Raw genomic sequence first — 11,959 nt, forward strand, 5'->3', positions numbered from 1 at the left:
AAACAGGTTTAAACTTTAAATTAAAATCAGGATCAGGGGCCCCACAAGCCAACGAGCAAAATAAAACGATCTGGTGGAGAATACCATTGTGCCATCAGCCAAACGCTGAGAAGAAGTTTCCAAAAAAAAAAAGCCTAATGCAATCGGATTTCAAGTCCGCCCCGATAACATTTCCACAGAGAGGTTGTTGCCAGTGCTCCTCTACGACGCTATCTACGGTTAACCGTGCTGACGTGGTAGAGCTCAGCCATTGATTTCCGGGTTGTTCAGTGGATGGGCCAGTCATCCTCGGCGGCCGCAAATTCAAGCCGCCGTGACAGCAACAACCACAGCCATCGATCCAAGTCCAAAGCAACGGCCGCGATCTCCCCGATGCTGCAGCCCGACGAGGAACGTTCTGAGATCGTCGACGTGGCGTCCGATTTCATCTCCGATCTTCCCGACGAGTGCTTGGCCTGCATATTCCACTCCCTCGGGTCCGGCGACCGGAAACGTTGCTCTCTGGTTTGCCGACGGTGGCTAAGGATCGAGGGACAGAACCGTCACCGTCTCTCCCTCAACGCCCAATCGGATCTCCTCCCCATCATCCCTTCCCTCTTCTCCCGCTTCGACGCCGTCACCAAGCTCGCCCTCAAATGCGACCGCAGATCCGTCAGCGTCGGCGACGAGGCGCTCGTCCTCATTTCTATGCGATGCCGTAACCTCACGCGCCTGAAGATCCGCGCGTGCCGCGAGTTGACCGATGCTGGGATGACGTCGCTCGCCAAAAACTGCAAAAGGTTGAAGAAGCTGTCGTGCGGGTCGTGCACGTTCGGAGCCAAAGGAATGAACGCAGTACTAGACAATTGCTCGGCGCTCGAAGAGTTATCTGTGAAGCGGCTCCGTGGCATCACCGACGGAGCGGCCTCGGAGCCGATCGGGCCTGGAGTGGCTGCCGCGTCGCTCAAAACGATTTGCCTGAAAGAACTCTACAATGGACAGTGCTTCGCGCCTTTGATAATGGGCGCGAAGAAACTGAGGACTCTGAAGCTCTTCAGGTGCACCGGCGATTGGGACAAACTTCTGCAAGTGATAGCCGAGCAAGTGACCTCCATGGTTGAGATCCACCTGGAAAAGCTTCAGGTCAGCGATGTAGGACTGGCCGCCATCTCCAATTGCTTGGATCTGGAGATTCTGCACCTGGTCAAGAGCCCCGAGTGGACCAATGTAGGATTGGTCTCCGTCGCCGAACGCTGCAAGCTGCTAAGGAAGCTTCACATCGACGGATGGAAGGCTAATCGAGTAGGCGACGAGGGTTTAGTCTCGGTGGCAAAGAACTGCTCTAACCTTCAGGAATTGGTGCTAATCGGTGTGAATCCGACCAAAGTGAGCTTGGAGGCATTGGCTTCCAATTGCCCCAATCTCGAAAGGTTGGCATTGTGCGAAAGCGTCACCGTGGGCGATGTGGAGATTTCGTCCATTGCGGTGAAGTGCGTGGCGTTGAAGAAGCTCTGCATAAAGAACTGCCCAGTCTCGGACATCGGCCTCGAAGCATTGGCCAGTGGTTGCCCTAACATGGTGAAAGTGAAGCTCAAGAAATGCAGAGGAGTAACAGCACAAGGAGCTGATTGGTTGAGGGCAAGTCGGCCTTTGCTGGCTGTGAATTTAGATACAGGTGAAACAATCCAAGAGGCCGCCATCGATAACTCCGATGTGGCCCACAATAACTCCGTCGAGTTCCCGCCGATGGCCATCCAACCGGCGTTTCCGGCCATTGCCTCAAGCAGTGCAGGGCGGTCGACGTCGTTTAAGTCGAGGTTAGGACTTTGGACAGGGAGGAGGGGTTTTGTGGCTTGCACTCTGAGAAGGTGGTCGTCAAGTCGGAATAATACCTAGTGTTGTTGTAATCGAACCGTACAGCTGATCCTTCATTTTTTTGCTGCATTATTTGGATTCTGACCTTTTTTATCTACTTAATTTGATGTTTGTGTGCTGTTTATTGCCTTTTTCTGAATCCAATTTTCTTATTAATTTTTTTTTTTATTAATGTGCTTTTGTGTTTCAATGATCTTGAAGCTTCCCCCTTTTAACACCATTTCTGGTTTTTCAACATTCACACGGATTTGCCCACGATTGCTTCTTTTATGTTCCATCAAATTATATATTTGATTCGCCTATGAAGTTTTCGTCTTTGTTGCGTACATATTTATCCAACCAAAACCAAAAATATTGTATTTGATGAGAAAGGCCAGTTTAGGCTATTAAATTCCAACCAGTTTGTCATTTTAAGCTATTTAATTGCAACAATCTTGCTGGTTGCTTTCTGAAGCAAGGTCTCTTCTATGTAGATGCATCAAAACCATACGCATACTGGTTTCAGGCAAGGACTCCGGGCGCTTCAGGACGACTCTTGCATCGCCCGAACGATGGAAATTTCCTTTTCTTCGACGAGGATCGTTGGGCAAAAAACAAGATTGAATATCCTATCCTTGGAACTGAAAAAAAAACAAGAGAAGCTTAGACATGAAGCAATGCTTCATCTCGTATTGGCGCAAGCCATCGTCAAGGAACAGAGCAAAAAGCCATATGGTCTAAAGCAATCACGTATAACACGAGCACTGTGTGACATGTAAAGACTAAAGTCGCAACGATAAAAGGCGCAGTTCATGTTCGTTTCGAAAAAGAAGAAAAGAAAAAGGAAAGGGGAATCTGCAACAAAACGAAAAGAAAAAGAAGTTCCAAATTTCAAATGAAAAGACTATCAGTTTGATGGATAATGTCGTCTCCTTTAAAACGAACATGTAATTGGAGGACGATCACTATTACCGTGTTTTGCTGACTTCCTTGCTGGAACTGTTGGTATCTTTATCTCAAGCTCCGGTACCTATCTTGGGCGTCAATTCTTCTACTCTGTTTTCTTCTCCTTCTCAGCACGCGGCTTTGCCTTTTGGTATATAAGTATCTGACTCAGGAGGGTGAAATTTGTCGCAATTCCAATTACGGAGCCCAACACAACTAGCAAAGGATTAAGGAGAAGCAAATGAATGAATACATATGTGCACACATCAAACTCAAAGAACTTAATAGTAACATCATTGCACTTATTTTAGCGTCTTTTTTTGGTTATGCAAACAAACACTAGTCATGATCATCTTCGATGGGGAACTTAATTTTGTCGGTCATTTAAGGGGACGAGAAAGAAAACTAGCGGTAATTAGGTTCTGATGCGCAAACCTGATAACTTGCTACTTCTACACAGACTGACTACGAATTCAAACGACTGACTACGAAAACAAGAATAACTTTTTTGCTGAGCTAATATTTCGAAAATAAATGCAACTCATGTGATAGACAAGAAAAAAGGATACCACTTTTGGGTGCTTGTTCTTGGATGCTGGTGAAAACTCTCACTGCAAAAGAAAGTTAAGAAATTTGAGAGTCGGCTGAAATATATCAATTATACTCTACGCCTATAGGCCCTTCTAATAGTTTGACTTACCCATGGAACCTGCAAAATTCATTAAGTTCGTTAAGAAGCTAAGCTCCCCTGTACTTTTATTCTGCGCAAGAAATTGTAAGCAGCATCAGAAATGTAGCTAAAACAGGTTAAGATTACCAAAAGAACTGAATGTTGATGAAGTAGGAGATTAAATGGACTGGTTACCATGCCAGAGATAGTGCAAACTCAGATTTACAACTTTGGGCAAGCAGTCTAACCATCGATGTTCACATCAATAAAGAGAACTAGACAAACATATAAATTAAATCCAACTTACAGAAAAGTTCGCCCATATCTGTGGGATCTTGGCACCAAGGAAGATTGCATGCTGGGATGCCTGTATCAGATTGTTTCCACATTAGTACATATAGATAAAAGAAATGATTATATTCACACGTAAAAATAGCTGAGCACGAAAATGAATACAGGACAAGGCAAGAAAGAGAAGTGCTTGTAGTGCCAATAGTTTATAGGTCGGCCTGTGAAATTGGCTACTTACATATAGAGCTTCAAAGAGAACAGGATCAACTTGGCCAGCTAATACGGTTGGTGCTATGGCACAATATCTGGAAAACCATCATATTAAGGAAGAAGTTGACCACATTTTCTCACTTATACAGAATGAAAGATAAAAAGGTCGTACCCAGTGCACAAGGCTCCCACTTTACGCAGGGTCTGGGAGAGGTGAATGTAGAATGAAAGATAAGGAGAAAAAAAAAAAAAAAAAAACCAAGGGTTAAGTGATTCTCAAGCAAGGATACAGTAATGCCGTGATCGCTGTTCTGGTACCCATAGGTCGGGAGTAATAATAGATAATGGCAATCAATATTAGAGCTGAAAAAGTGAAACATGACAAACTGTGTTAAATCCTGTGAGTGCCATAATTAGTTCTCCTAACGATACAAATTTGCAATCGACATGAACCCAGGGTTCACAACTCTACAGGTGAAAATCATCATCCTAATCTACAAACCCAATTTTTTTTTTTTTTTAACAAACAATATTATCTACACTAAGGGAGAGGGGGTGGGCTTAGCCTCACAATGGGCTACCAATAAAGTGGTTCAAATTCGTCTTTGGTGAGAATTGAACCTAAGACTTCTCACTTACAAGTGACGAGGAATACCATTAGACCATAATACTAAGTGGCACAAACCAGAATTATTTGTTTGCCACATAACTTAAAGTTCCTGTGACAGGTAAATCACATATGGCTAATCTGATCAAACTAACTCGCTCAACCGTCAAAATCATGTTTTTGTACCTCTATTTTCACCCTCACATCTCTATGAAGCAATCCCCGGAAATACGTTATTGACATAAAAGTACAAGAAGCCTTTGAAATACCTTGGATCAAAAGAAAGGCCAATTCCCCATAAGCTGAGAATGGAAGCCCCTTATGAAGGCAATACGCCAGAGCAATGGTGTAACCAACAACTTCAAGCTCAAAAGAGATAATACTAAGACCTCTGACACTTCCATGTTGCAAAATTTTTATTATCTGCAATCAAAGAACAAAAGCATCACACCGTGTACAATGCCAAAATGCAAATTCAAATTAGTACATAACACGATGCAACGTCTTACAATACGATATGCAGGTATTTAATTACCGGTTTCGTGTTTAACAATGAATTGGAGTGATTAAACATAAAATAGATAGCCTAGTGACTATAGGTTCAGGAAAAAAATATAAAAATCCAGAAAACTCAAATCTTTGGTTTCTTTGCTGGGAAAATGGATGTGGGTTTAGTCCAGAATCCAAATTCGGAGCATAAAACCCCTTCAAACTCATTTACCGATGGTACCCACATCACAGATCTGCCTTGTGTTCTAATAACATACAACAATTTCAACAGAGATTGTGAAAGAAAACAAAAGGCGATTGCTTTAGCAAATTAACGACGATAGCGACCTAAAGGGAAAGGCAAGAACGTGCCTGAGGGAGTTTGACGGTGGTGGAGGCGGCGACGATGGCGTAACCGAGGAGCTTGGAAACAAGGGGCAGCAAGCAATCTTTGTTGGGGAAGTGGCCGTCGCCGAGAGCCCCCAAGGCGCAGCTGAAATCGATTCCTAGGACCTTCATCGCTGCGTCAAATCAATGGAGATCCTTTGCTGTTTTATCACTCCTCCAAAACTCGAGCTTTGTATGTCGAATGGAGATCCTTTGTTATGCTATGACTTTTTTGTACCTGCACTATTTTTACCGACGCGCGTACTCCAAGCATATTATGATCTTTCTCAATCTCAAATTCGGTAATTTGCGAATAGTAATTAGTTTACAAAGTTCATATTAATTTGATTTAAGTTCGTTTTAGTTTACAAAGTTCTATATATAAAATATAAAAAAATGTGAAGTACCGATTTAGTCTCTAAATTATCACCTCAGAGAAAGTTAGGTCATTGCATTATTTTTTCGGTAAAATAAGTCCATAGATTCATTACAAATTGCTAATTTCATCTATACAATTATATTCAAAGCTATTTTATCCAATTTTTCGTCAACTTAAGTTACACGACACACTTTAGAGTGTAATACTATTATTTTCTTGTCTATAAGCCCTTAACATTTCATATAGATTGCGAATTTAATGTCTAATTTACCCTAAAAAATTAACTTACATTATTTCCTTATGAAAAACTATCAATTTATCCTCCAAAGTTAACTCTATACACTATTTCTTTATGAAAAACTACCAATCTACCCTCCAATATGTATCACATGCAAGTAACGTAACTTAAATTGACGAAAAATTGAATATAGTAGTTTCGAATATAACATTAGGGATGTAATTGGCAGAATTTTATAATTTAGGAACTAATTTTTCTGAAAAAAGTAGTTTAGGAACTTAATTTTCACTAAAGGGATAATTCATGAACTAAATTGACTGTTTATCCTAAAAAAATCATATTAATTTGGTCTAAGTTATACATTTGAAGATCAATTGTTTTGTTGAAGTACATTTGAAGAACATTAAATGATAAGTCAGTCACAATCCGCACTGGGCTCTTGAGTCCCAGGTAACTATGTCAAGATAGTGTAATGCATGGTTTAGGAAAGGACCACTTAATTTTATTGGAGCTTGTGGTGCAATTGGGAATTCCAACGGTGCTTGGCAAAATGGATTTTGTGCTAACCTTGTGTCACGGGATGACTCTTTAAGCCTTCCGCCCGTGCGGCACTTAGACTTGAATACCTCGATGAACAAGCTAAGTAAGCCTTCGAAGCCTCGCTTCCCCAGATCGAATCACGAAGAAAGCTAAGATAGCTTGGAGAATGCTAAGATCACTTAGAAGATGGGAGAAAGGAAGTTTTGTATTGAAAGTTAAGAGAGCTTTACAATTCTTGGATTCTTGGATGGTTTGGCCAAATGGCCTTACCTCCTATTTATAGGCCTAAGTCACCTCCTCAATGGAGGGTTCTAGAATCCCCTACTTACATCCAAAAATATCTAGCATAGTTCTAGATACAACTTGCCTAATCTAGATTATTCTAGGTGAGGCTTAAATATGTACACTTGTGTGGAATGTTCCGGAATGCCCTAGATTATCTTGAATGCTCCGCCACGTTCTTGATTTCTCCGGGACGTTCCAGAAGCTTCCATGAAGACATGGCTTCATGATGTCTTGGGCATTTTCTTTGTTTTTAACATATGGCCCGTGACATCCTCCCCCACTTAAGTCGTCGACGTCCTCGTCGACTCTTGCCTCTCGAATGTCTGAATCAAGTCCTTATATTGCCATAAGGACGTCTCCTTCTCCCAGGTTGCTTCGGAGTATGGTAGCCCCTTCCATTTGACAAAGTACTCCACATGCTTTGGTTGTCTTGGTCGCACCACGACACGCTTGGCTTCAATGCTCTCCACTTCTTTGTCAAATGCCTCCGTCATCAAAGGGGGTGCTCGATGAGACTCACCTCGACTTGGTTCTTCATCGTCCGCATGATAAGGCTTCAAGTTGCTCACATGGAACACCGGGTGAAACTTGAGGCGGGGTGGGAGTTCCACAACATACGCGGCTTTGCCAACCTTCTTGATGATAGGGAATGGTCCCTCATATTTCCGCAACAAGCTCTTGTGCAAGCCACGAGTACTCTTGTGCTGAGACGCATTGAGCTTCACAAAGACTTGGTCGCCAGTTTGGAACTCCACATTCCTTCGCTTGCGATCCGCCCATTTCTTCATCTTCTTTGAAGCCTTCTCCAAATGAGCTTGAGCAAGTTCGTGGGCTAATTGCCACTCCTTAGCAGTTTTGAAAGCGGCTGGACTATTCCCCGTGTAGCCAGTCACGACCGTGTTCGGGGTCAAGGGTTGTTGCCCTATAGCCAACTCGAACGGACTTTTCCCCGTCGACTCCGAACGTTGCAAGTTATAAGAGAATTGGGCAACATCAAGTAACTTAGCCCAATCTCGTTGATTGGCACTAACATAGTGCCGTAAATAAGTCTCCAACAATGCATTAACCCGCTCCGTTTGTCCATCAGTTTGGGGATGAAAAGCTGTGGAGAAGTCTAACTTCGAGCCAAGTAGTTTGAAGAGCTCATTCCAAAATCTACCCGTGAAGCGAGCATCTCGATCACTGACTATGCTTCTCGGAACTCCCCAATACTTCACCACGTGCTTTAAAAACAAGCGTGCAGCTACTTCGGCTGTGCACTCCACATGTGCGGGTATGAAAGTGGCATACTTGGTGAATCTATCGACCACGACGAAGATAGATCCACATCCATCAGACTTGGGCAAATGTGTGATGAAATCCATGGTTAAACATTCCCATGGTCTTGATGGGGTGGGAAGTGGTTCCAACAGTCCTCCCGGTTGCCTTTGTTCCACTTTGTCTTGTTGGCACACAAGACAAGTCTTCACGTATGAATCTACATCATCCCGCATTTGTGGCCAATAATAAGCATCGCTCACCAAAGCCAACGTGCGGTGAGTGCCAGGATGTCCTGCCCACATTGAGTCATGGCACTCCTTAAGGATTTCTTTCCTTAAGCTTCCCCACTTTGGGACATAGATCCGCTTGCCTTTGGTGTATAGCAAGCCGTCCTCAAGCCAAAACCTTCTTGTCTTCCCATCCTTGACAAACTCCACAATGTTCTTGGCTTGGACGTCATGTGATAAACCTTCTCGGACACGGTCCAAAAGATGGCTTTGCGGCTTGAGTACCGTAGCCATTAACTCTACTCGTCTACTTAGAGCATCGGCCACCACGTTCTCATTTCCTTGCTTGTACTCTAGCTTGTAATCAAACTCCGCTAAGAACTCTTGCCACCTTGCTTGCTTAGGTGTGAGCTTTTGTTGGGTTTGAAAGTAGCTAGTGGCAACGTTGTCCGTCTTGATGATGAATGGGGTACCAAGCAAGTAATGCCTCCAAACTCTAAGGCAATGGACGATGGCGGTCATCTCCTTTTCATGGGTCGTGTACCTTTTCTCGGCATTGTTTAGCTTGCGACTTTCATAGGCTATTGGATGTCCTTCTTGCATCAACACTCCTCCTATGGCAAAGTCGGAAGCATCAGTGTGCAACTCGAATGGCTTACTAAGGTCGGGCAACCTTAGTACAGGCTCCTCCATTAGGGCCTTCTTCAACCTCTCAAAGGCCTCTTGACACCGGTCCGTCCATTCCCATGCCTTGTTCTTCTTAAGAAGGTCTGTTAAGGGTGCTGCTATGGCTGAATACCCTTTAATGAATCTTCGATAGTAGTTGGCTAGCCCCAGAAAGGATCGTAGTGTTGGTACCTTGGTCGGCGGTTCCCACTCTTGAATGGCCTTGATCTTGCCCTTTTCCATCATAAGTTTCCCCTCCTTTATCTTGTGGCCAAGAAATTCTACTTCTTTTGTGGCAAAGGAGCATTTCTCCTTTTTGACATAGAGTTCATGCTCCCGAAGGGTCTTGAACACTATGCGCAAGTGCTTGACGTGCTCCTCCAATGTCTTGCTATAGACAACGATATCATCAATGTAAACCACGACAAACTTGTCAAGATAAGGATGGAATACCTTGTTCATCAATGTGCAGAATGTTGCGGGGGCATTGGTTAGACCAAATGGCATGACTTTATACTCGAACGCTCCATATCTGGTCACCATCGCCGTCTTCGATTCGTCTCCAGGGGCTATCCTCACTTGGTAGTATCCCGATCGAAGATCTAACTTTGTGAAGTACCTTGCTTCACCAAGTTGATCGAATAAGTCGGCGATCAACGGAAGTGGGTACTTGTTCTTGATGGTAATCTTGTTCAATGCTCTATAGTCGATGCACAACCTTAGGCTACCTTCTTTCTTGCGTTGGAACAAGACGGGTGCACCATATGGGGACTTGGAGGGTTGGATGTAGCCAGCATCAAGTAGCTCGTTGAGTTGCTTCCTCAATTTCTCCAACTCGGGTGGCGACATCCTATAAGGTGATTTGGAGGGAGGCTTAGCACCAGGCTCCAACTCAATCGCATGGTCGACCTCTCTCCTTGGTGGCAACTTCTTTGGCAGTTCCTTAGGCATCACGTCCGCAAACTTCACAAGGACGTCTTCCACTTGTTTCGGCAAAGGCCCATGCTTCTCCTCCCCTTCATTCAACATTAGGGTTGCAAGAAATGTGGCCTCGCCTTTCTTCCAAGACTTGGCAAATTGAATTGCCGACAAGTGCTGGGTACACTTCTTGGCTTGCCTTTCCAATGGCACCAGGCAAGGTTGTTTTCCGTCGGCTAGGATACAGAAAATATTGTAGAAGGGAATGGGAAAGGCTCGTACCTTGTCCATGAACTCTAACCCAATGACTACGCCATAGTCGTCCATCTTGACTACGGTGAAGTCGATCGTTCCCTTCCATGTGCCAATGTCTACGTGCACATTACGCGCAACTCCAACAATGGGGGTGGCAGCGGAATTTACCGTCTTCACGCTACCGGGCTCCTTTGTGACTCGGAGGCCAAGCCTTGTGGCTTCCTCCGACGTCATGAAGTTGTGTGTTGCTCCCGTGTCCACCAACACACGCGTCGTCTTGTCACCAGTCTTGACGTCGACGAACAATGATCCTCCCCCAACTTGAGCCTTAGGTTGTGGGAGGGTTGTCTGGATGGCATTCAGTAGACGGATGCATCCCATACTTGCATCGTTACTCTCCCTGGCCTTGTCCTCCTTGAAGGCCATGGCCTTAAGGGCCTTCTTTTGTGGGCAATCTCGCATCATGTGAGGGCCGTCGCATAGGTAACAAGTGGGTTGCCAAGACTTACCCTTGCCTTTGTCATGCTTATCGGCTTTCTTCTCCTTCGGTTTGCTTGTCTCGGCCTTGTCCTTCGGCTTGTGTTCTCCCCCACTTCTCTCATGGTTACCCCTCTTCCCCGTGGACTTGGAATCACCTTGGTGGCTTGATTTAAACTCAATCAAGGATTCGGCAGCGGCAATGGCATCAGACAATGTTTGCACGTGTCTCCTTTGTAGTTCGAGTTTTGCCCAATTTTGCAGTCCACTCATGAAGTACATGAGCTTGTCTTCCTCTAACATGTTGGGCACCTCGAATAACAAGCTCACGAAGGCGTTGACATAGTCTTTGACGCTCCCCGTTTGCTTGAGCCACCTTAGTTTCTCCTTGGCTTCATACTTGGCATTTTGGGGATAGAAGTGCAACATAAGATCTTTCTTAAATTCATCCCAAGTGGTGAGGGAGAACGTACCTTGCTCAATCTCCATGCTCCGACGACGCCACCACATAAGGGCATTGTCGGCTAAGAACATGGTTGCCGTCGAGATTTTGGACTCGTCATCTTCAAGCTTCAGGTACTTGAAGTATCGCTCCACGTTCCACACGAATGTGTCGAGCTCCTTTGCTTCCCTCTTCCCATTATAGGATTTGGGTTTAAAGGAGTCGATTACCTTGGAGTCCAACGCCTTGATTTCCCTCGGCCCTTGCACGAATTGCTTCACAACTGCTTCTTTACAAAACGCCACATCTCCCTTAAGTTCCCTTGTGTCCTTTATCTCTTCTTGAAGCGCCACAAACCTTGCCTCTATGTTGTCAAGGTGAACCTGGACTTCCCTCCGCATCTTGTCTGCCATGGTGTTGAGGGCGCCAAGGAGCTCATCTCGTAGCCCTTCCACCAAGCCACGCAGTTCATCCTTACCATTGTCCACCATGGTTTGGATTTCCTCCTTGTCGACAACATCCTCATCAAGTCGAGTATCGAACTCGAGTATGGTTCGTTCCACCTTCTCGAGTCGCTCTTCCATGGTCTCCATCGATGCTTGCAAGTCCTTTAACTTTGGCTTGCTCTTGGCAACATCTTGGACCTCGGCAGTACGCTCCCTTAGGTCGGAGACTCCAGACACCATCTCTCCACTTGCCATATCCTACTTTCCTTCAAGTGATTCACGAGCTTGGCTCTGATACCAGCTGTCACGGGATGACTCTTTAAGCCTTCCGCCCGTGCGGCACTTAGACTTGAATACCTCGATGAACAAGCTAAGTAAGCCTTCGAAGCCTCGC

The 11,959-nt window shown here is 44.8% G+C and overlaps 2 protein-coding genes across 3 annotated transcripts; one reads left to right on the forward strand and one right to left on the reverse strand.

Annotated features, from left to right (window-relative positions):
• The first annotated feature begins 273 nt into the window (after positions 1-273).
• On the forward strand, positions 274-2,010 carry LOC103415432 (F-box protein At1g47056-like). The gene has a single exon (XM_008353767.4). The coding sequence runs from the start codon at positions 274-276 to the stop codon at positions 1,873-1,875; it is 1,602 nt and encodes a 533-aa protein (XP_008351989.2). The 3' UTR covers positions 1,876-2,010.
• Positions 2,011-2,184: 174 nt separating this feature from the next.
• Positions 2,185-5,747, reverse strand: LOC103424678 (mannose-P-dolichol utilization defect 1 protein homolog 2-like). 2 transcript variants are annotated; one of them, XR_003769675.2, is made up of 9 exons: positions 5,418-5,721; positions 4,826-4,979; positions 4,240-4,312; positions 3,978-4,044; positions 3,756-3,815; positions 3,479-3,539; positions 3,348-3,389; positions 2,806-2,994; positions 2,185-2,474 (listed from the first exon to the last, which is right to left on the reverse strand). XR_003769675.2 is itself a non-coding variant. In XM_008362768.4 (8 exons), exons 1-8 carry the CDS (start codon positions 5,562-5,564, stop codon positions 2,885-2,887), a joined length of 714 nt encoding a protein of 237 aa, XP_008360990.1. In that variant the 5' UTR covers positions 5,565-5,747; the 3' UTR covers positions 2,567-2,884. The 2 variants fall into 2 exon arrangements, 1 of the variants encoding a protein (XP_008360990.1); XM_008362768.4 differs by lacking the exon at positions 2,185-2,474 and having other exon boundaries at positions 2,567-2,994; positions 5,418-5,747.
• Between the last annotated feature and the right edge of the window lie 6,212 nt (positions 5,748-11,959).

Source organism: Malus domestica, chromosome 15, assembly GCF_042453785.1.
Source record: "Malus domestica chromosome 15, GDT2T_hap1".
NCBI classification, from domain to species: domain Eukaryota; kingdom Viridiplantae; phylum Streptophyta; class Magnoliopsida; order Rosales; family Rosaceae; genus Malus; species Malus domestica.